The sequence below is a fragment of the Macaca nemestrina genome, chromosome 12 (genome assembly GCF_043159975.1).
Source record: "Macaca nemestrina isolate mMacNem1 chromosome 12, mMacNem.hap1, whole genome shotgun sequence".
Lineage (NCBI taxonomy): Eukaryota > Metazoa > Chordata > Mammalia > Primates > Cercopithecidae > Macaca > Macaca nemestrina.
This window is the reverse complement of record NC_092136.1, coordinates 16,615,207-16,640,868: the sequence shown is the minus strand read 5'-3', so window position 1 is coordinate 16,640,868 and position 25,662 is coordinate 16,615,207. Positions and strand designations below refer to the sequence as shown.

General features: G+C 35.5%; 3 protein-coding genes across 6 annotated transcripts in view; all 3 read right to left on the bottom strand.

Annotated features, from left to right (window-relative positions):
- Nucleotides 1–262: 262 nt before the first annotated feature.
- LOC105471009 (olfactory receptor family 5 subfamily M member 9) lies at nt 263–3,632 on the bottom strand. The gene has a single exon (XM_011723367.2). It carries the CDS (start codon nt 1,856–1,858, stop codon nt 926–928), a length of 933 nt encoding a protein of 310 aa, XP_011721669.2. The 5' UTR covers nt 1,859–3,632; the 3' UTR covers nt 263–925.
- Nucleotides 3,633–7,925: 4,293 nt separating this feature from the next.
- LOC105471012 (olfactory receptor 5M3) overlaps nt 7,926–25,662 on the bottom strand; it is a 377,575-nt gene continuing 359,838 nt past the window's right edge. For 2 of the 4 annotated variants that reach the window (XM_071074609.1, XM_011723375.2), the window contains one exon: nt 8,206–9,734. In XM_071074609.1, the coding sequence (XP_070930710.1) occupies nt 8,768–9,691 (924 nt within the window). In that variant the 5' untranslated portion in view covers nt 9,692–9,734 and the 3' untranslated portion in view covers nt 8,206–8,767. The other 2 variants (XR_011610564.1, XR_011610560.1) reach the window with 2 other exon arrangements.
- LOC105471010 (olfactory receptor 5M3-like) lies at nt 13,366–16,437 on the bottom strand. The gene has a single exon (XM_011723368.2). It carries the CDS (start codon nt 16,185–16,187, stop codon nt 15,255–15,257), a length of 933 nt encoding a protein of 310 aa, XP_011721670.2. The 5' UTR covers nt 16,188–16,437; the 3' UTR covers nt 13,366–15,254.

Sequence of the window (25,662 nt, the reverse complement as noted above, 5' to 3'; positions counted from 1 at the left end):
GAATGCATGCCCAGTTCAATGGCATTTAGTTGAACAGTGCTTCTTATCTGGTTGACCAACTATAGACATTAAAAGCTTGATTTAAGTTGCTATATACAAAGTCAAAGAATTTAATGTTAGTGAAAAGGAGCTGGAAGCAAAGAAAAGTTTCCAATGAAATTATCAATCAATGGTTTAATGAGACAATATGGGATTGCCAAAGCTCAAGACTTTGTGTCAGAAAATGTATACTGGCTCATCTTTTCATTATGACAAGGGCAGGAAAATCTTTTGTCAGAGAGGAGAGTTCACCCTATTAACTTAAAAAATGTGTAAATGAATACCCATCAAGGAGTAGAGTTAGGGTAAAAAAACAGACTGTGGAAACAAAACATTATTAACTATCAAATTATGCAAAATGATGACAAACGGGATTATATTAAGACACTAAAATTCTAAATATAATTGCATTTTCAAAACTCTAAACTCTTTTTAGGTAAACTGTTCATCAATATTCTATGGCCATGAAAAAGAAATGAAGTATTTACTTCTTTCTGAGAATTTACATATTTCACATGAAATCTAGTTTGAGGAATATGTATATGTGTAAAGTACTCTGCAAAGTAACATCCCACACTAACTTCCAATTTAAAGTATATGTATCTACACTCATTTGTGATTTCCTCCAGTGACTAAACTTAGCCCAATTTTAAGCACATTGTGAATGAACACTGTGGCATCTTTCACAATATGGGTGCACATGGAGGAGAAAATATGCTTAGTAATTAGAGTCCATACATGGGGTAAAGCATCACCCTGTTACATTGAACCTCTTAGTTTATGAAAGAGTTACCTTTAGATACTATTCTCTGAGCTAGGACTTTTACGTGTGACCATTTGTAATAGGACCCTATTTATAATAGAGACAACAATATCCACTGCAATTTTACTGCCTCACGTATGTCTTGGTGATTGCTTTGTTGACTGCTTCTTTCACATCCTTATTTCTCAGACTGTAGATCATTGGATTCAACATAGGAATTACTGTGGTGTAAAACACGGCCACCATTTTCCCCCGCTCTATGGATTCCTCAGTGGGTCTCCTGAGATACATGAAGATGAGGGTCCCATAAAACATAGAAACAGCCGTCAAGTGGGACCCACAGGTGGAGAACGCCTTCCTCCTGCCATCGGCAGAGTGCATGCGTAGCACAGCTACTACAATGAGAGTATAGGAGATGAGGACCACTGACAGGGAATATGTGAAGTTAATTCCAGCAATAACAATCATTGTGATTTCTTTGATGTGCACTCCCCCACAGGCAATCTTGATGAGAGGAGGATCTGCACAATAGAAGTGATTGACTTCAGAGTTTCCACAGAAGTATAAGCCATAAGTCCATAGTGTGCATATTAGGCTGACAGAGAATCCATAGACATAAGGCACAGAGATGAGCCGAACACACACAGTCCTGGACATTTTACTGCCATAAAGCAGAGGGTTGCAGATGGCCATGTACCTGTCAAAGGCCATCACAGCCAGGATATAGACCTCCACGTGGACAAGCGCAATGAAAAAGTAGCACTGAACTAAGCATCCCACATAGGAAATGCTTTTTGTCTCTGATAATAAGTTTTCCAGCATTTTGGGGGTAACGTTGGAGGAGAAGCACACGTCCACAAAAGACAGATGACTCAGGAAAAAGTACATGGGGCTCTGAAGCTGAGGACTGATGCCAATCAAAATGATCATACCAATATTTCCCAGCAGAGTGATCATGTAAACCGCTAGGAACACCACAAAAAGGAGAACCTGTAGCTCCTGATGACAAGTCAGCCCCAGGAGGGTAAATTCTGTCACATCCGTGAAATTAGGCATTGCCTTAGTATAGGCCAAGTCTGTGTTGCCTATCGAGAAATTTTTTTTAAAAGAAGGTAAATGGATTTGTTTTATTCTTGAAACTTTGAGTTGCCTTTGCCCTTATTTTAATTCAAATACTTTACAAACAATGTACACTTTGCAAAATGTACAATACGGTGTATAAATATACTATATGTAAAATGAACTGAATACATAACACAATAGGCACATCAGTTTTAGTTCTGAGCTAAGTTCCCTTTGCTATAGATGTCCATGATTGTAGTTTCACTTTTTTGGCTCACCATAAATGTCAAACTAGGTAAAGAGCTGCAGATGCTGTGGTCAGAGATTTTCCTATGTAAAAATTTCTGATCTCTACTGATTTCCTGTCACTAATAGAATTTGACTTGGGTTAATGTTACTACTGTATTAAGTATAAAATATATGAAATAAAGCATCAAGGCATCTAAGAGACATAAACTAGCACTACTTCATTTTGTTTCAGTCATTGTGTGATGTACTTTTATTTTACACAAAATCATTAGCGCTTTAGCATTTAGCAAAAGTTATTGCGGGTTTTGCTGTTACTTTCAATGGCAAAAATGCAATTACTTTTGTACCAACCTGATATTAGTTTGTTTTGCTTACCTTAAAACTCCTTAAACTGTCTTGCTAAGTAGTTACATTTAATGGAAATTCAGAAATAGTTATACATGCGATTTCTACATGCCCTGATCTTTAGATTCACTAAACATAATACAATAATCCAGTATAATTAAAACTCTCTAAGAAATATTTTTCTAGAGGCAACAGTCTCAGTTTTGTAATATTTGTAAGAATAGCTGTTGTTGAATGTTCATAAAAACTCTTCCATGAAAACGTCCTATAAAACAGGTTTTATTTGCGTGCCCATTTTGCAAATGAGGAAACTAAACACTGAGAGATTAAGAAAGTCTCCCTTGGTCAGAGGTCTACTAATTAGCAGAACTGGGATGCAAAAAAAATCACTTTTGTGATGTGTCTTTGACAATATTCCATTGGTGCATCTTCGATAGCCTCTTCTACCATTATATTTCTTTTCATTTAAAATTCAGTTTGCTCATCCTCCACAATGGTAGGAAGTTATCTCTTTCAGTTCATCTTCAATGGACTTTTAAGAGCTTTGGTTACCCTAAAGCAGCCTAAACCACTGAGATAGTAAATCACTACAACTCTCTACTTCTTCAAGTTTATCATCCCAGGATCAGATGATAATGATTTCCAGGAGAAAATAAATTTAATACATAAATGTGTATCATCTATCAAAATAAGAAGATTGAATTTGCAATTTACAAATAAAACCTAAAATTCATTTCTATTAACATTTCAGGAGTTTTTAATGAAGAAAAATGGTGAAGGTATAAATTACTGGACCAATCATGCCCCTATATCCCCAACTCCATTCATACATATATTTAAACAATATTATGAAAGTTAATAGTTTTTGCCTGTAAAGGAGAATGAGAAGATAAAAAATGTGAAATGAAATGAAGAGTTTTGCAAATCTTCATTATAATAAGCTCATTCTTACAAAGTTTTGAGTAAACCAGGGATAGAAATACAAAAAGTTCCCAGTAATATAATTTCATACAAGAAGACACTCTGATAACAAATAAGTCTGTGAATAAGGTATTAGTTTCCTCTTCAAGACGGAGAATGAAATTAAAAGATTTGACTACATCAACCTCTGTTGTAATGAGTGAGGAACTTGCAGACCTACCTTCAGCATACAGAGTAGCAAATGATAACTTCTCACTATTTATAATAATGTCCTAAACATTAGGAACACTGGGATCATCTCCCTAAGGGACTATTCAGGTAATTACGAAAAAAAATAATAAGTAAAATTGTAGACACAGCTCAGGTGTAGGAGCAGTTAAGGAGTGTGAATGAGAAGAAGAATTTTTAAATAAAATAGATCAAAATTCTTCATCAACAATGTAATCTTATCTCTCACTTTCACATGGGTTCTGTCTTCTTTTATTTACACATTGACAGTTATGCATTTCAGCAAGATATTGGTTTGAATCATTTAAAATTTCAGTGAGTCCCTTTCTGGCTGGACAACTGTTCTAAAAAGTGCCATCTGTCAGGACAAATGATCATCGGAATGCATGTCCCATGCATCTCATGGTTATGTTCAGATGTCAGATGCCTCAAAGAATAAATCCTTGGTAAAATGAGTACATGTAGAAGTCATTACTGAAGTCAGTCAGGTCTGGGATTATACCTTTGGTATAACACTTTCACTATGTTACTTTGGACAAGCGATGCACTTCTGAGCCTCATTGTACTCATCTGTAGAATAGGGAAACTATTACCTTACATTTGGTTGAGATGATCTTAGAATAATATAGGGATAACTCTCTTCCCAATGACTGCTGCATGTGAAGCACACAAAAAGTGTTCATTATTTGTACAGTTTTACCTCTAAACAGTTCACTAGCATTATCTTACCACTTCTTTAGGATTCTGACTAATACTATCCTTACCTTGAAGAATAACATTATTCCTATGTGAAATAAGTATGATGTGCCTGGCACAGTGGCTTCTACCTGTAATCCAGCACTTTGGGAGGCCAAGGGGGCTGGATCACCTGGAGTCAGGAGTTCAAGACCAGCCCGGCCAACATGGTGACACCATGTCTCTACAAAAATACAAAAAGTAGCTGGTCATGATGTCAGGTGCCGGTAATCCCAGCTATTGGGAGGCTGAGGCAGGAGAATTGCTTGAACCCGGGAGGCAGAGTTTGTAGTGGGTCGAGATAGCACCACTGTACTCCAGCCTGGGAGACAAAGCAAAACTCCCTCTCAAGAGAAAAAAAAAATGAGAGAGAGAGAGAGATAAGTAAGGTTTACAACCTTAAAAGTAAGTGGATGGGTGACAAAAAGTGACTTGTCCGAGGTCTTCCACAAATGCACTTGAAATTTGGAAACTCAAACCAGAAACATGGTTTGACCACGGACCTTGACTCATCATTCTTTATGTTATCTAAACTAACTCTCCAAAAGAATAAACAGAAATGCATTTTGCCTTTGAAAAAAACAGGTAACAAAGACAGTTCAAATTTACCTGCCAACATGCTGAAAGTGATCAAATGCTTTCAATACACATTTTGAAATTTATTAATAACAAAAAACTAATTTGGCATATCAAGAGTTCCCCCAAAATGGCAAATAAATGTTTTTATTGCCAAGATAAATTACTTTTAACTTTGGAGTAATCCCAAAAGAATGAGTACCTCAGACATTAAAAGTCTCCAGAGGTTTGACATATTTCAACCAGACACAGTAATACTATAATCGAATCTAAATTAGTAATTTGTTTATGTATGCAAAAGGTTTTAAAATGCTGCCCATTATTTATGTGTACGTATGTGGAAATGAGTTCATTGCACTTATAGTTTCTCTTGATGTAAATAAAATTCAATCATGGACAAAGAAGAGTGCTTTTTTCACACTTCCATCAACAGCAGATAAACATTTGTTTTTCTTCACAACCTTATGAGCATCTAATTTTTTTGGCTTTTTGTTAATAGCCATTCTTACTGATGTGAGATGGTATCTCACTGTAGTTTTGATTTCCATTTTGTTAATTATCAGTGATGTTGAGCTTTTTCATGTGATTCTTGGCCTCATGTATCTTAGTTCAACCATTGTGGAAGACAGTGTGGTGATTCCTCAAACACCTCAAAACAGAAATATCCAGCAATTCCATGCCTGGGTATATGCCCAAATGAATATAAATTGTTCTACTATAAAGACACATGCACATGTATATTCATTGCAGCACTATCCACAATAGCAAACACAGGTAATCAACCTAAAAACCCATCAGTGATAGACTGGATAAAGAAAATATACATATACATCATGGAATACTAGGCAATCATAAGAAAAACAATGAGATCTTGTCCTTTGCGAGAACATAGATGGAGCTTGAGACCATTATCTTTAGCAAACTAATGCGGGAACAGGACACCAAATACCACGTTTTCTCACTTAGAAGTGTGAGCTAAATGTTGAGAGTACATGGACACATAGAGGGGAGCAATGCACATTGAGGCCTATGAGAGGGTAGAGGTTGGAAGGAGGGGGAGGATCAGGATAAATAATTAATGGGTGCTAGGTTTAATACCTGGGTGATGAAATAATCTGTACCACAACCCTCTATGACACAAGTTTACCTATAGAACAAACCTGCGCACCTACCCTTGAACTTAAAAGTTAAATCAAAAGAATGCTTTTTTCTCAGATGACACCAATCTTATTTTATATTCACATCTTTGCAGATAATTCTTAATTTTTAAATGTATAATTTAAAATGTATAAATTACATTTCTTTAGCTGTATATTGTTTGCATCAAAACGGGTGATTATTTATTTATTTGACCTAAGGATGTAGACTTGATGAAATAAGCTAAGTTGTAGCTTCATCCTTATGCTTCATGACATAAGGTTCAAGAGAGATGTCAAATTATGTTCCTATTATGTCAGAAAATGTTATTGATAACAACAAATAGTATAAGGAGTAAGGAAAGGATCCAGTTTCAGCTTTCTACTTATGGCTAGCCAATTTTCCCAGCACCATTTATTAAATAGGGAATCCTTTCCCCATTTCTTGTTTCTCTCAGGTTTGTCAAAGATCAGATGGCTGTAGATGTGTGGTATTATTTCTGAGGACTCTGTTCTGTTCCATTGGTCTATATCTCTGTTTTGGTACCAGTACCATGCTGTTTTGGTTACTGTAGCCTTGTAGTATAGTTTGAAGTCAGGTAGCATGATGCCTCCAGCTTTGTTCTTTTGACTTAGGATTGTCTTGGAGATGCGGGCTCTTTTTTGGTTCCATATGAACTTTAAAGCAGTTTTTTCCAATTATGTGAAGAAACTCGTTGGTAGCTTGATGGGGATGGCATTGAATCTATAAATGACCTTGGGCAGTATGGCCATTTTCATGATATTGATTCTTCCTATCCATGAGCATGGTATGTTCTTCCATTTGTTTGTGTCCTCTTTGATTTCACTGAGCAGTGGTTTGTAGTTCTCCTTGAAGAGGTGCTTTACATCCCTTGTAAGTTGGATTCCTAGGTATTTGATTCTCTTTGAAGCAATTGTGAATGGAAGTTCATTCCTGATTTGGCTCTCTGTTTGTCTGTTACTGGTGTATAAGAATGCTTGTGATTTTTGCACATTCATTTTGTATCCTGAGACTTTGCTGAAGTTGCTTATCAGCTTAAGGAGATTTTGGGCTGAGACAATGGGGTTTTCTAAATATACAATCATGTCATCTGCAAACAGGGACAATTTGACTTCTTCTTTTCCTAACTGAATACCCTTGATTTCTTTCTCTTGCCTGATTGCCCTAGCCAGAACTTCCAACACTATGTTGAATAGGAGTGGTGAGAGAGGGCATCCCTGTCTTGTGCGCAGTATGGCGATTCCTCAAGGATCTAGAACTAGATGTACCATATGACCCAGCCATCCCATTACTGGGTATATACCCAAAGGATTATAAATTATGCTGCTATAAAGAGACATGCACACGTATGTTTATTGCGGCACTATTCACAATAGCAAAGACTTGGAATCAACCCAAATGTCCATCAGTGACAGATTGGATTAAGAAAATGTGGCACATATACACCATGGAATACTATGCAGCCATCAAAAAGGATGAGTTTGGGTCCTTTGTAGGGACATGGATGCAGCTGGAAACCATCATTCTTAGCAAACTATCACAAGAACAGAAAACCAAACACCGCATGTTCTCACTCATAGGTGGGAACTGAACAATGAGATCACTTGGACTCAGGAAGGGGAACATCACACACCGGGGCCTATCATGGGGAGGGGGCCGAGGGGAGGGATTGCATTGGGAGTTATACCTGATGTAAATGACGAGTTGATGGGTGCAGTACACCAACATGGCACAAGTATACATATGTAACAAACCTGCACGTTATGCACGTGTACCCTACAACTTAAAGTATAATAATAAATAAATTTAAAAAAAAAAGAAAAAAAAAGAAAAAAACAACAACAAATAGTGCGTCCTAAATACTGAATTTATTTCAAATGTAAAAGTTAACTAGAATAATGTAGGTGCAATGTGTTGGTCACAGGTATACCAAATATCCCACATGAGTGGAATGTAATTCATTCTGTGGAATTTGGAGAGCCATGGTTTTACAATGACGGCTTCTTCCACTAATTATCCTCCTACTCTTCAGTCAGAGTGAAGACACCAGCAGGGGCAAACCAGAGTCTGGTGACGGGCAATCGTAGAGTTGAAACACAGCAGTTCCCAGGATCTGTGAAAGAGAGACACTTACCATGTTGTGTTTCTTAAGAAACACCAAAAAATTAAAAAGCATGAAATACAATAATATTGTTATTTTCCAAGTAGTAGTCTCTGAACAGACCCTACACAACATAATGAAAGATGCATTAAACAATAAATAATCTCATAACCATTAGACCAATATTTTATGTCTTCATATTGGAAAACCAAATTAAATATCATGGGGTTTTTTTCTGCCCCAAATTTGTTTTTAAGTGGGCAAATAAATATTTCTTAAATTCATGCAACTGTACTTTTCATTAAGAAAAAGTCTTTTGGTTGCAGCTAAGTATTTGAGCAACTTCCCATAGTACACCTATGAACTTTGGCACACATCACCGTTTCAATTAATTTATTTGTATGTAATTAATCTCCATACATCAACAGAAATGAATCATTCCACCTTACATTTTCTCAATTTGCACCATTTTTATTTTTCTTTTCAACCCACAGAATATCTTTATCTTAGTGTTCATAGGCACTGGGTAATAACTGTTTTCCAAACAAATAATAGAAGATAAAATTAAATCAAATTTGATTTTATTTTGTTTAACATGATCTACTGATCACTTTTGTCATGGCCTCTTTCACATCCTTGTTCCTCAGACTATAGATCATGGGATTCAACATGGGGATCACTGTGGTATAGAACACAGCCACCATCTTCCCCTGCTCCACTGACTCCTCTGAGGGATGTCTGAGATACATGAAGATCAGAGTACCATAGAATATGATGACAGCTGTCAGATGGGACCCGCATGTGGAAAAGGCCTTCCGCCTTCCTTCTGCTGAGCGCATTCGCAGAATGGCAATGAGGATAAATAAATAAGAGATGATAATTACAGTCAGGGAATATGTGAAGTTAACGCCGGCAAGTATGATCATCGTATATTCTTTTACAAATGTCCCGGCACAGGCCATTTTGATGAGAGGTGAATCTGCACAGTAGAAATGGTTGATCTCAATTTTTCCACAGAAGTACAAACCGTAAGTCCATAATGTTGCTGCCAGACTCATCAGAAAACCATAAATGTAAGGGAAGGAAATCAGTCGAATACAGACAACCCTTGACATTTTACTGCCATAAAGCAGAGGATATCTAATCGCTATGTATCTATCAAAGGCCATCACAGCAAGAATAAAAATTTCCACATGGACAAGAGCAATGAAGAAGAAACACTGTACTAAACAGCCAGCGTAAGAAATTGTTTTTTTATCTGATAACAGGTTTTCCAACATTTTAGGGGTGACATTGGAAGAAAACCACACATCAACGAATGACAAGTGACTGAGGAAAAAGTACATGGGGCTGTTAAGCTGAGGACTGACCTTGATTAACATGATCATGCCAATATTGCCCACCATGGTGATAATATAGACCACAAGGAAGACGACGAAGAAGAGAACTTGCCATTCCCGATGGCTGGTTAGCCCCAAAAGAATGAACTCTGTCACATCGGTGAAATTGAGCATTTTCTCAATTCTAAGTCAATATCAGTTACAAAATGTTTGATAACTAAAATAGACGAAAAAATTAGGATGTTTATTTATTAATTTATACCTTTAGATCCTCCCTTTATACAATATCTATAAGCACACTGCATTATTTTCGCCAATCTTTTCTCAGTGCCTGTTACGTAATAGGCTCTACAATGAATAAATGTGGACAGTCCCTATTATATAACAATTATACAAAGTATAATTGTATACACTGATATTAAGTATTGTGAGTAGTCACATTTCCAAGATTACTTCATTACTTCTTAAATTTCCCTCATTTCCAATGATGGCATGTTTTTATATTTTAAAGATAATTACAGGGGATTATAGTTCCTTTCATAATAGAACTTAAAAAGTGTACAATTTCACTTAATCTCTTGTTCATTATAAGCATATTCTCAAAGATTAGAGAAGAAAATCATATGATTAAATAATTCGTCAGCCTAAAATGTAAAATATTTTTAATCTCATATTTGTGTTATTTTCAAGTAAAGAACAAAAGACTGATGATAGTAGCCATCAAAGTCAAGTTAAAGGGTGAATTATTTGTCCATATTCACACTGTATCAACATATCTTGGATATGGACTCCCTCCTAACTCTAATATAAAATTATAATCCACTAGATATTATATACTGTTATGTTCTAGAGATTCAAAGAGATGTACAACATACAGATTAATGTCAGTACTTATGAAGCTACTAATGTAAATAAATACATTCTAAAACTTGGATGTATTCTTACAGAGGTATAATAGGGACAGAAAATTAGGAAGTGATTGATTCTCCTTTGAGGGTTCAGTGAAATTCTAGGAAGATTTCTTGTATATGTTGCAAATTTATTTTCAAATATAGGATGTATCATATAGGAAATTTCTTTCAGAAAATGTTTCTCAAATTATATTTCTAAGAAAACATTAGCGTTTGGCATGATCTTACTAGATACAATAGAGAACAATCCACAAGTTTTTCTCCATCAAATGGGACATCTCTGTGCCCTGTCAAATCTCTTAGTGATTCACAGTCTACCTAGTAAAGTTATTTACTGTACACATCATTCGTTTAACATTTGCACTCACACGCTCCCACACACACACACCTCTATGTATGTATATACATATGTGTGTATATATATACACACACCTGTAAGTATATAAACATACATAAAGCTTATATATATTTCATATATGTATGAGAGAAATTCCATTAATTAGATATTTTGTCAATGAGCAATCACATTCTGCAGAACACAGAGTGCAAATATATCTAATAAGAATCTTGAGACAGCCTTTCAGCAGGAAATATATTTATTGGAGATGGGATTGTGTCAAACGTTCTAATGGCTATATATTATCTCTACAGCAAACGATTATTCCCAAGACCCTTCTTGTAATTTGCAGCGTTAAACTGTATTCAATCACAATGTGATGAAATGTATCCATATTATTACTGGTTAGCAGTTACCCAAAAAATTAGCAGTCAGGAAGGTAAATCTCAATGGATAGTGAAAATAAGTGAACGCTTATCCATAGTAATAATCCAAAACTTTTCAACCACAAACTTGGAAAGAACAATTTTCTATGACTAGAGGAGAAAATTACTAACTGTGAAACAGGTTACATTCTACATGGCTCCAGAGGTTTGATCTAATTAATAAAAATTTGAAGGATTAATTAGTGGCTACATTTTTTTAAATGAATAATAAAGTTCTAAAAACTACATATACTGCCTTAGAATATATTTATATATAAACTGCAAAATCTGTTAGAGTCATTAAAATCTCTAAGATCCTTAGATTTATATCCGAACAGAGATTACAGACATATCAACAGATAACTCCAGATTTCTGATTCAGCAGTTTATGCTGCGGCTGCCCGAAATGTTCTTGCTGGCAATAGAAGGATTCTTATTTGGAAAGTCATATCTCATTCCGTGCTGAAGGGTGATTCAGCACAAACAAGGATGTAGAAGATGCCATTGTCAGTACTCCCCACAAGCTAAATACAAAGAGCCCTGAGTGATGGTTATCCAGGTGATGAATAGCATTAGTAAAATTACAGGAAACTAGGGGTTAGATATGATCCTAGGGGGTGCAAGCTGTACAAAGAAATAGAGATTAGGGGACCTCAAGAGTATTTAGAGAATTTCCTCATTACCTAAATTAAAAAATACACACATAACCTTCCCTTATTAAATTACTCTATTTCAAATTAAATTGCCAATAAATATGGATTGGATTCTTTTCCAGACCAGGTATGAAGCAATATTAACTATCCTAGTTAAAGAATTCTGTTTCTATCATCAGAGCTTGGTTGGATCCAGGCTCTTTGACTTATTTTATAAAACTGCACTTGTCTTATTCTTGTTTTGTTTTGCTTTTACTTTTTATGTTCCTCAGTAGGACTTAACAATAATAATAATAATCATTTCATTGTGTGATTGTGAATATGAAAAGATATATATTAACACATAATACATATGAAAATGATTATCAGATACACTCCTTTATTCATTTGTAATTATCAAATAATATATAGTCTTACTGAAAATGTATCTCTCTCTTATGTATCTCAACACATACACACATAACGTAGATAAAATCATGAATGCATTCCTATAAATCGTAAAAGAAAATAAAATCTCCATTGCAAGCTCCATCTGACAATTCCAGATAGATACATTTTTCACCAACCTGAGAATGAAGAGAAATATTCCCAATGTGGATGCAGAGTTGAAAAGTGCATGCTATATGTGGGAATAGTAAACACCTTCGACCTGATGAAAGAGAAACTGGGGAAAGTCAACATGAGAAGCCTCCCTTAACTGCTTGACTTAGAAGGCAAGGAGAAACTAAGAATTTTCTCTTAGAAATGATACTATGGGCAGTACATCTGTAGAGAAAGAGCCAACTGTTATGTGTGTGGGGTTTTCTCAAAATTATGTACATAGATATAATATCCTATTGTATATAATTATATACATATACAAATATATTGTATATATGTATGTACTATATACATATATGCCACTGTATATAAATACATGTGTATATTTGTATATAATTAAATACATGTATATATTATATGTATATGATTAAATACAGTGGTATATAATAATACAGTGGTATAACATATGTATATATTTTATATATGTATATAATTATATACAGTAGTGAAATGTATGCATATAATTATATACCATGGTATTCTATATGTATATGATTATATACATTGTATACATCATACCACTGCATATAAATATATGCATATAATGTATAATATATAATATACATATGTACTATATATGTGTATTATACAGTGGTATATGTAATATGTGGTATATATAATACATAATATAATATATATCATTGTATATTATATGTATCTATATACTGTGGTTTCATATATGGATACAATTATTTTCATATATACTATGTATGCATATACATATATACATATGTATTATACACATGCATAATACATACACATATACAGTGTTCTATATACACATATATGCAAATACATATATATGTATATATACATATACACGTTATGTAAATATATAACATACATATATCACTGTATATAATATAGATGTATAGTTCACTATATAGGTAATATAGATACAGTTCATATGTATTATACCACCATAGGTACTATAGTACAGTTTATTATATATATTATTATAGATATATAGTTTATTATATTGTTATATATAGTAATTTTATATGCATACATAATACATGTATGTATAAAATATACTCATATACATATATTATACCACTATATACTTTATGGATGTATATGTGCTTTATCACAGTAATAGGTACATATATGAGAGGCATGTTTGTGTTTTTGTGTGGTTTGTGATTGTGATTACTTGGCATAGAGTTGTTTTTTGGCCGTTAGTCTTCAATTCTGACTTGTGTGCGTATGAGACACAGAATCCATAGGCATAAGTCACAGAAATAAGAATGTAATCTATCGGGCATTTTAGAGAAATGGTATAAAAGAAAAAACCTAAAAACAGTTAAAAAATGGTATTCGTAACCCTAAAATCAGAAATTGCTACAGAAAACCATAGAGATTATTAAAACAAAATCAAAGATTTAGTTCTTGAGGATCGGGAATTTGGGCATGTAAGCATATCAGCAAATTACTAGCTAATGTAGTTAACAAGAATAAGAAAGGATGAAAGCATACAATATCATGAATTTTATTTCTCCCCCATGAAATTCACAAACAGGTATTCCAGATCATAGTAGGGAGTTCTGTTCCACACTGTCTTTCAGGGTGTTAAGTTGCCGAGCCTACTGTCCTCTACAATATATAGTTTACACGGTCACCTTGAGCATCAATATCCAGCTGTCAGGTGTTGGAGAAAGAATGGGGAAGCCATCTACATTTTTTAAACACCTTAGTCTAGAAGTTTTTCATGTAAAACTCACACATCCATGCCATTTGTGAGAACTAGTCACACTGTAGTAGTGGTGGGAAATGTCATTTTTGACAGACAGCCACTTTCAAGCAAGAACTCTACCTTATGGAGCAATGGATTGACATTGAAAATATATACAAAATCTGAGGACTTTATGGTAAAATAGCAAAGGATAAGGCACCTGCTGCACATAAATTATGATTTATTAATTTTAAAGTCAGATACAGTGCAAATGAATGCACTAGAACTTCTAAGGGGGACAGCTAGTTTCTTCTACCATCAAACCCAAAAATACAAAACAAAATGCAAAGGAAAAAGAAGTAAATACACCTCTATAAGTGTTCAAAATATTCCAAAAGTCATTTACTGAAATATATTTAGAGGAGCACCTTCTACATTCCAAAACACCAGGAGGATTGTGTCATCACTTTCTGATTGTCGTTTAAAATGGTAAGATATACGTAAGATCTCAAATGGATATCAGAGAATATTAAGTCATTTATAACGGAATTTTATTTAATGTATTAGTATACACTTGAAAATGAAAACTCAGGCAGTATACAATAATTAATGTTGCTTAGACTTTAAAATATATTCTACATAATATATTCCATTCTCAGGAATGTTGTTTTCCATTTTAACAATAATTAATGGTGAAATCATATTCTACTTAAATATTTTGCAATAGTAACATAATCTAGAGCCAAAACTTATTCTAGGGGCAAAAAACAAACAAAAAAACAAAAACACATAGAGAACACTGCAGTTGTTTTGAAAACATAATTGAAAGAATGGACTTACGAAATTTTAAAGAACCATAAAAGGCTTCCCCGGTTACAAAATATGAATATGACTTTGTGTAGAAAGGAAAAACTGTAGATGGTATTGTCAACACGTTTTCACCATTTCAGATTTTGTGAGCCAGAGGTTCTTGTTTCTTATATACTTCTCTTATCTGGACACCATTATCCCTTTTTCAATTATCTATTATTTGGTACTTACTGAAAATATAAATAACAAATTTCTTCAAAATTGTCTAAAAACTTTGTTAATTTCCACCTCTTCTAATGAACTAGAATCTCATAATACATTTTAAGTTCTTATTTATTTAAAAATGCTCTACTCATCGCTTTGCTCATGGCCTCCTTTACGTCTTTGTTCCTGAGACTGTAAATCATGGGGTTCAACATAGGAATGACTGTGGTGTAGAAAACCGCCACCATTTTCCCCTGCTCCACAGACTCCTCAGTTGGGCTTCTAAGGTACATAAAGAAGAGTGTTCCATAAAATATGGTGACAGCTGTCAAGTGGGACCCACAGGTGGAGAAAGCTTTCTTTCTCCCTTCTGCTGAACACATCCTTAAGATGGCAATGAGGAAGAAAATGTAGGAGATAATAATGACCAATAAGGAATAAGAAAAGTTGAGACCTGCCAATGTGCGCATAGTGTATTCTTTAATCAAAGTCCCTGCACAGGCCATTTTGATGAGAGCTGGGTCTGCACAGTAGAAGTGGTTGATCTCGATGTTCCCACAGAAGTACAAACCATGGGTCCACAGTGTTGAGATCAAACTGATAAAGAAGCCGTATATGTAAGGGAAAGAAATCAGTCGAATACAGACAGTTCTTGACATTCTGCTGCCATAAAGTAGAGGGTTTCCAATCGCCATGTATCTATCAAAGGCCATCACAGCAAGAATGAAGACTTCTACATGGACAAAAGCAATGAAGAAAAAACACTGCACTATACATCCAGGATAGGAAATTGTTTTGGTCTCAGATACCAAATTTTCCAACATTTTAGGAGTGACGTTAGAGGAGAACCACACATCTGCAAAAGACAGGTGACCAAGGAAAAAGTACATGGGGCTGTTGAGCTGGGGACTGACCCTGATTAATATGATCATGCCAATGTTCCCAACCAAGGTGATAAAGTAGACCAGCAGGAAAATCACAAAGAAAAGTTGCTGTAATTCAGGACGACTAGTTAATCCCAAAAGAATGAATTCTGTTACATCAGTGAAATTGAGCATTTTCTTAAATCTGATCCAGAGATAGATGCATTTTATCTAATAAAACAAATATAAATAGGTAAATACACACACGGAATATTACTCTACATTTGTATTTTTCTAACTCATTTGCTTTCAATATCTTTGCTATTTTTCCTTATATCTCTCTTCTCTCCTTTCTCATACATCTTTTCTGAGCAGTGTTTCTGCTATATATATATATATACACACATACATATACATACACATACATGCACGATTTTTTTTTTTTTTTTTTTTTTTTTTTTTTTTTTTTTTTTTTTTTTTTGAGAGGGAGTCGCACTCTGTCTCCCAGGCTGCAGTGCAGTGGCGCGATCTCGCTCACTGCAAACTCCGCCTCCTGGGTTCATGCCATTCTCCTGCCTCAGCCACCCGAGTAGCTGGGACTACAGGCGCCCATCACCACGCCAGGCTAATGTTTTGTATTTTTAGTAGAAATGAGGTTTCACCGTGTTAGCCAGGATGGTGTCGATCTCCTGATCTCGTGATCCGCCCGCCTTGGCCTCCCAAAGTGCTGGGATTACAGGTGTGAACCACCACGCCCGGCCATATATATGCAAGATTTTACATCAGAAAGTGGTAAAATAATACAGAAACATAGCGATTTAACTTATCATGTCTAGTTTTTGCATGCCTAAAAATAGAGATTTCAGAAGCACAATTTTTATTTTTGCCATATTCTGGAAAGACAAAAACCTTTTAACACTGGCCCTAACTTTAAAAATGGCTAACATTTTACTTATTCACTATATTTGTAGAGCTTAGATGATCTATCACATATTAGAACTTTATTTAAAGCTACATGCAAAAAAAAATATACTATTCCATAATTAGTAAGTTAAATGGTACCTTCATTTAATCATCCTGCAAAATTTAAATGTTACTTAGAAAAAAATGACTTAATAAAAACTGTATACATGCATTAACATAAACTCACTACACATATCAAAAGAGAATAGTTTCTTAGTTAATTAGGCAATTATTAATTTTATTTAAATCAACCTTAAAAAATTAAATCATTGCCAGCCATATCCCCATTGTAAACAAGTCTGATAAGCGTGAACTCAAGCATCATCTCTTCTTTAGAATCTTATCCTCTCTTGGTTCTAAAGCACTAACAAATTCTATGCTAGTCTCTTCTTTTCTCTCTGTCTTAGAAGGGTGAGTAAGATAAGGTGAATAAAATACTGGGTGAAGAACTACATTATTCTTCTCTAAGTATATAAGCTTAATTAATAAAAAGTGTGTAAAATGTACCAGCAAGCTAGAGACATTTGTTAAGACGTTAGGAGTAAAGGTGTTTTTGGTTTTTGACTGCATTGGTTTAAGACAGCCATCTAGATTCTGGGTACCTTCTAGCATACTCTTATACTCTAGTTTAAATATCTTGAGCTAATTTACAAGCAGCAATTTTCTACATATGCTGCATGTATTCATGGGCCAAGAGGATGCATAACCAGTCATTTTTTTCTATAAAACTACCCTATATTTGCTACCTAAAAGCAAGTTAGAAAAATATGATTATCACTTCCCAGGTGGTCTCCATTGATGTTGAGCTGAGAAAGAGTAAAAAATAATGATTCAGGTGATCCATTTGTTGTTTTAGATATTATATATTAACAAAATTGAAACATTTTATTAGTATCAAAATGGCTAGAGGTTCTTGGGTTTAATTCCAAGAACCTGCTACTCTGCTACCTACTAGGTGTGCATGTGACCTTAGACCTAACCCCTGTGCTTCAGTTTCCTCATGGGGAAATAGGGATAATGAAAGAGTGTGCCTTAAGGAGTTGTTATGACAATTAACAAAGATAATGTACATAAAAGGGTAAACTGAGGAAAATGCCAAGCTGTGTGTTGTAGTTCTTACTCAGTTATATTTTTTTAACATTTTTGCTCCGATTATCTTATTTGTAAAAATTATCATGTAGGTTAAACCCACTGACTTTCACTAATATTAAGCATTCTATATAAATCTGCTAAAATCCCAATTTTATTTTGCCATTCTCTTTTATGCCTTTAGAAAAAAAAATAGTTAACACTTTTGTTTTTCCTTAATCATCATGTGACCAAAGAAGAGCCATAAGAAACCTGTTGTGTTTCTCAGAGTTTTTGTGAAGAATATTTCATTTCACTACACAATTTGAGTGTCCAATAATGGTTAAGAAAGTCATGCACTTGTGTGAAGAAGACTCTGAACTTCAAGGGTTAAGAGAGTTACACATAAAAAACTCATATTAGAATTGTGTGTTCCTTGAATTACTATAAACATAATATTCAGGATAATATAAGTAAAAACGTTTAATATGAATCTCAAATGTTCTTGGAAGTTGACTTTTTTTGGTTTGTTTGTTTTTTCAAAATGGAAATGGCTTCGGTAGAAATACCTAGAAAAAGACTTTGGCTTTTAGTTTCTAACATTCTCTGGCCTTGTTTTTTGAGTACCTTATGTTAGTGTGTCATGTATTCAGAAGGAGAAAATACAAGAAAAAAGTAAATGATATTGGTCTTCAAGCATCTAAGTGCTGAGTGTATCAATAAGTAAAGTCAAGCCAAATGAGTTGAGTCTCCAAGAAGGCTTCAAATCTGAATAGACATTTAATGACAAATTTAAGTTGGGGAACAGAATGAGATTCAAACTGCTGACCCTCTCATGAAATCCATCGAAGTTTACCATCAGTTGTGGTGAGATGTAAGTAGGTCCAAACTTCCTAGTTTAGGAATGTAAGATTTGCATCTTGGTAAACCCCATGATCTTAGGCATACCAAGAAGGTTGGTCACCCTAGGAAGTGTCAGAGCCCGTTTATATAAACTGCAAGGGACTTACAGGCATCGTCAAAGTGCTACCTGTAACAAGGCAGGGAATTATAGGGGATGACACACAGAGCTGACTAGTTCTCTCAGGCTGTGTCCATGTGAAGCTCCAGCCAGTTATGATGGAGAAAGAAGAATGAAAAAAGGACCTAATGGTTTCTAAGTAATGTAGAATCATTTATTAATGTCTGTGGACAAGAAGGCTTCTATGTCAATAATTGAGTTTGCAAACATATTGTTGATACTGTATAGATGCTCATCCTGCATAAAAGTTTGATTCAATGACTCTGTACACGTGTATGAGAGAGAGACAGAGACACAAAGAAATAGAGAAATTGATATCACTTGTATTACCAAGACAATACCTTCAGTAAATGAAACAGAAACCATTATTTTTTGGGTTACCACTTAGTGACACTTGATGAGAAGGATTTCTGTTGTTCAGGTAAAGTAATATAGATTTCTTTCACTAATTGAATTATAGCTCTTGCACTGGGGGCTTCGAGTCCAAAGCACCATCCACATCTAACTTCTATTGCCACAGACGAGTCTTTCTAATTCCACTTCCTACACACCTTCCATAGAATAAGAAACCTTCCTGCTAGGAATGAGGACAGCTTAGAGAATTGACACTTTAGACAGATTTTATAAAAACACATTGATTTTCCCTGTGCATATACCTACCTGTGCATAAGAAAAAAATCTTCTTGGAGGCATCCCTTCTGCCATGATCAATGAATAATTCAGAAGGATTTATAAGCGTCGGATTAACCACTATGGGGCTTTCTCGGTGGGGAATACAGATAGAACCCTGAAGTAATTAAAATGTCACCTATTGCATCATCTGTAATGTAAAGTGAATCTCAAGAGCAAAATGTCTCTAAACAGAACTAGACCTTTTAAAAACAAGGGCTTGAAAAATTTGAGGTTTTGCTTTCTTCCTGTTTAAAATGTTTTCTGTGTATCCTAGGGACTGTATTGCATTTGTTTGGAGGGGAAAAATGGTCTTGTTTTCCCATGTGATAAGAATCATGTCAATATCACATCAGTCACAAAATATATTTGGAATAACTTATACTTCACAATAGGCACACTAGCACTTTTTCTGTATTAATGAAGAAAGTTTCTTCCCTTTTTGAGTAAGAAAGTTAGTAAAAAATGAGAGAATAAAGGAGGATACATTTCCTATGAATAGTCATTGATGAACCCTAAATGGGCTTCTCTTTTCTGAAATGAGAAATATAATTCTCTAAAACCAACTTAATTCCAAGGTTAGGGTTGATCATTTCCCATTGTTGTTTATGTTGTTTTGTTCTTTTTAATATTTAAAAATATATTCCTTGATGTATTGTTTTCATTGATAAAACTGATTTCTAATCGCTATTTTCTTCATGTTTATAGTTTCCACCAATTTAGGAGAGAAAAATAAATTAATGTGCTTAATAAATATGATTTAAATTTATATTGACAAAGATAATTGTTAGAAAATGTAGTGGATATACTTTCAGTTCACAATCTCTATGTCATAAAGCATGCAACTCTATTTCTCTAATTGAGCTTGATTAATATTTTGAGGTTCCACAAAAAATTAGCTGGGCATGGTGGTGGGCGCCTGTAGTCCCAGCTACTCCGGAGGCTGAGGCAGGAGAATGGCATGAACCCGGGAGGCAGAGCTTGCAGTGAGCCGAGACTGCACCACTGCATTCCAGCCTGGGCGACAGAGTGAGACTCTGTCTCAAAACAAAAACAAACAACAACAACAACAAAAAATATATATATATGTATATGTGTGTATATATATGTGTGTGTGTGTGTGTATATATAGAAAGAGAGAGAGAAGGGGGAGAGAGAGAGAGAGAGGTTCTATTTTTCACGTTGGAAAATACTAACTTGATTGGTTTCTCTTACTGCTTTCCTCAGGCTGCATCTGAGTGCTAGCAGATGAATATACTCCAAAGCATTGAAAAACAATTGTTAGTTGTCGTTGTGGTGGTGGTGGTGGTGGTGGTTTCTGAGATAGGGTCTTGCTCTGTCACCCAGGCTGAAGTGCAGTGGTACAATCTTGGCTCACTGCAGCCTCAACCTCCTGGGCTCAAGCCATCCTCCCACTTCAGCCTCCCGGTAACTGGAACTACAAGCTGATGCCACTATGCCCAGCGAATTTTTTTGTACTTTTTGTAGAGATGAGGTCTTGCTATGTTGCCTAGGCTAGTCTCAAACTCAGGGGCTCCTGCCTCAGCCTCCCAAAGTGCTGGTATTACAGGTATGAGTCACTGCACCTGGTGAAAAAACGCAGTTCTTGATCTTGATGTCATCATCTATAGACATCAGTATTCATTTATTTATTCATTTATGCATTTACTGTGTGCCTGGAAACATAGTTCAAAAACTTGTGTCTATGCTCATGGATTTTATATTCTAGTGATGCATTCTTATTCTTATTTGATCACTGCTGAGTTTTCTGTATTCCAAACTTTGAGACCTCTTAATTTTTCCCAAATTTTATTTTATTTTATTTTATTTTATTGTATTTTATTTTATTTTAATTTATTTATTATTATTATACTTTAAGTTGTAGGGTACATGTGCATAACGTGCAGGTTTGTTACATACGTATACTTGTGCCTTGTTGGTGTGCTGCACCCATCAACTCGTCATTTACATCAGGTATAACTCCCAATGCAATCCCTCCCCCCTCCCCCCTCCCCCCTCCCCATGATAGGCCCCGGTGTGTGATGTTCCCCTTCCTGAGTCCGAGTGATCTCATTGTTCAGTTCCCACCTATGAGTGAGAACATGCGGTGTTTGGTTTTCTGTTCTTGTGATAGTTTGCTAAGAATGATGCTTTCCAGCTGCATCCATGTCCCTACAAAGGACACAAACTCATCCTTTTTCATGGCTGCATAGTATTCCATGGTGTATATGTGCCACATTTTCTTAATCCAATCTGTCACTGATGGACATTTGGGTTGATTCCAAGTCTTTGCTATTGTGAATAGTGCCGCAATAAACATACGTGTGCATGTGTCTTTATAGCAGCATAATTTATAATCCTTTGGGTATATACCCAGTAATGGGATGGCTGGGTCATATGGTACATCTAGTTCTAGATCCTTAAGGAATCGCCATACTGTTTTCCATAATGGTTGAACTAGTTTACAATCCCACCAACAGTGTAAAAGTGTTCCTATTTCTCCACATCCTCTCCAGCACCTGTTGTTTCCTGACTTTTTAATGATCGCCATTCTAACTGGTGTGAGATGGTATCTCATTGTGGTTTTGATTTGCATTTCTCTGATGGCCAGTGATGATGAGCATTTTTTCATGTGTCTGTTGGCTGTATGAATGTCTTCTTTTGAGAAATGTCTGTTCATATCCTTTGCCCACTTTTTGATGGGGTTGTTTGTTTTTTTCTTGTAAATTTGTTTGAGTTCTTTGTAGGTTCTGGATATTAGCCCTTTGTCAGATGAGTAGATTGCAAAAATTTTCTCCCATTCTGTAGGTTGCCTGTTCACTCTGATGGTAGTTTCTTTTGCTGTGCAGAAGCTCTTTAGTTTAATGAGATCCCATTTGTCAATTTTGGCTTTTGCTGCTGTTGCTTTTGGTGTTTTAGACATGAAGTCTTTGCCCATGCCTATGTCCTGAATGGTACTACCTAAGTTTTCCTCTAGGGTTTTTATGGTATTAGGTCTAACATTTAAGTCTCTAATCCATCTTGAATTAATTTTCGTATAAGGAGTAAGGAAAGGATCCAGTTTCAGCTTTCTACTTACGGCTAGCCAATTTTCCCAGCACCATTTATTAAATAGGGAATCCTTTCCCCATTTCTTGTTTCTCTCAGGTTTGTCAAAGATCAGATGGCTGTAGATGTGTGGTATTATTTCTGAGGACTCTGTTCTGTTCCATTGGTCTATATCTCTGTTTTGGTACCAGTACCATGCTGTTTTGGTTACTGTAGCTTTGTAGTATAGTTTGAAGTCAGGTAGCGTGATGCCTCCAGCTTTGTTCTTTTGACTTAGGATTGTCTTGGAGATGCGGGCTCTTTTTTGGTTCCATATGAACTTTAAAGCAGTTTTTTCCAATTCTGTGAAGAAACTCGTTGGTAGCTTGATGGGGATGGCATTGAATCTATAAATTACCTTGGGCAGTATGGCCATTTTCACGATATTGATTCTTCCTATCCATGAGCATGGTATGTTCTTCCATTTGTTTGTGTCCTCTTTTATTTCACTGAGCAGTGGTTTGTAGTTCTCCTTGAAGAGGTCCTTTACATCCCTTGTAAGTTGGATTCCTAGGTATTTGATTCTCTTTGAAGCAATTGTGAATGGAAGTTCATTCCTGATTTGGCTCTCTGTTTGTCTGTTACTGGTGTATAAGAATGCTTGTGATTTTTGCACATTCATTTTGTATCCTGAGACTTTGCTGAAGTTGCTTATCAGCTTAAGGAGATTTTGGGCTGAGACAATGGGGTTTTCTAAATATACAATCATGTCATCTGCAAACAGGGACAATTTGACTTCTTCTTTTCCTAACTGAATACCCTTGATTTCTTTCTCTTGCCTAATTGCCCTAGCCAGAACTTCCAACACTATGTTGAATAGGAGTGGTGAGAGAGGGCATCCCTGTCTTGTGCCAGTTTTCAAAGGGAATTTTTCCAGTTTTTGCCCATTCAGTATGATATTGGCTGTGGGTTTGTCATAAATAGCTCTTATTATTTTGAGGTACGTTCCATCAATACCGAATTTATTGAGCGTTTTTAGCATGAAGGGCTGTTGAATTTTGTCAAAAGCCTTTTCTGCATCTATTGAGATAATCATGTGGTTCTTGTCTTTGGTTCTGTTTATATGCTGGATTATGTTTATTGATTTGCGAATGTTGAACCAGCCTTGCATCCCAGGGATGAAGCCCACTTGATCATGGTGGATAAGCTTTTTGATGTGTTGCTGAATCCGGTTTGCCAGTATTTTATTGAGGATTTTTGCATCGATGTTCATCAGGGATATTGGTCTAAAATTCTCTTTTTTTGTTGTGTCTCTGCCAGGCTTTGGTATCAGGATGATGTTGGCCTCATAAAATGAGTTAGGGAGGATTCCCTCTTTTTCTATTGATTGGAATAGTTTCAGAAGGAATGGTACCAACTCCTCCTTGTACCTCTGGTAGAATTCTGCTGTGAATCCATCTGGTCCTGGACTTTTTTTGGTTGGTAGGCTATTAATTATTGCCTCAATTTCAGAGCCTGCTATTGGTCTATTCAGGGATTCAACTTCTTCCTGGTTTAGTCTTGGAAGAGTGTAAGTGTCCAGGAAATTATCCATTTCTTCTAGATTTTCCAGTTTATTTGCGTAGAGGTGTTTATAGTATTCTCTGATGGTAGTTTGTATTTCTGTGGGGTCAGTGGTGATATCCCCTTTATCATTTTTAATTGCGTCGATTTGATTCTTCTCTCTTTTCTTCTTTATTAGTCTGGCTAGTGGTCTGTCAATTTTGTTGATCTTTTCAAAAAACCAACTCCTGGATTCATTGATTTTTTGGAGAGTTTTTTGTGTCTCTCCTTCAGTTCTGCTCTGATCTTAGTTATTTCTTGCCTTCTGCTAGCTTTCGAATGTGTTTGCTCTTGCTTCTCTAGTTCTTTTAATTGCGATGTTAGAGTGTCAATTTTAGATCTTTCCTGCTTTCTCTTGTGGGCATTTAGTGCTATAAATTTCCCTCTACACACTGCTTTAAATGTGTCCCAGAGATTCTGGTATGTTGTATCTTTGTTCTCATTGGTTTCAAAGAACATCTTTATTTCTGCCTTCATTTCGTTATGTACCCAGTAGTCATTCAGGAGCAGGTTGTTCAGTTTCCATGTAGTTGAGCAGTTTTGATTGAGTTTCTTAGTCCTGAGTTCTAGTTTGATTGTACTGTGGTCTGAGAGACAGTTTGTTATAATTTCTGTTCTTGTACATTTGCTGAGGAGTGCTTTACTTCCAATTACGTGGTCGATTTTGGAGTAAGTACGATGTGGTGCTGAGAAGAATGTATATTCTGTTGATTTGGGCTGGAGAGTTCTATAGATGTCTATTAGGTCTGCTTGCTGCAGAGATGAGTTCAATTCCTGGATATCCTTGTTAACTTTCTGTCTCGTTGATCTGTCTAATGTTGACAGTGGAGTGTTGAAGTCTCCCATTATTATTGTATGGGAGTCTAAGTCTCTTTGTAAGTCTCTAAGGACTTGCTTGATGAATCTGGGTGCTCCTGTATTGGGTGCATATATATTTAGGATAGTTAGCTCTTCCTGTTGAATTGATCCCTTTACCATTATGTAATGGCCTTCTTTGTCTCTTTTGATCTTTGATGGTTTAAAGTCTGTTTTATCAGAGACTAGTATTGCAACCCCCGCTTTTATTTGTTCTCCATTTGCTTGGTAAATCTTCCTCCATCCCTTTATTTTGAGCCTATGTATGTCTCTGTGTGTGAGATGGGTCTCCTGAATACAGCAGACTGATGGGTCTTGACTCTTTATCCAGTTTGCCAGTCTGTGTCTTTTAATTGGAGCATTTAGTCCATTTACATTTAAGGTTAAGATTGTTATGTGTGAACTTGATCCTGCCATTATGATATTAACTGGTTATTTTGCTCGTTAGTTGATGCAGTTTCTTCC

Excerpts from the sequence above, each read along its gene's own strand:
- LOC105471009 (XM_011723367.2), bottom strand. The coding sequence starts at position 1,858 with ATGCCTAATTTCACGGATGTGACAGAATTTACCCTCCTGGGGCTGACT.
- LOC105471010 (XM_011723368.2), bottom strand. The coding sequence starts at position 16,187 with ATGCTCAATTTCACTGATGTAACAGAATTCATTCTTTTGGGATTAACT.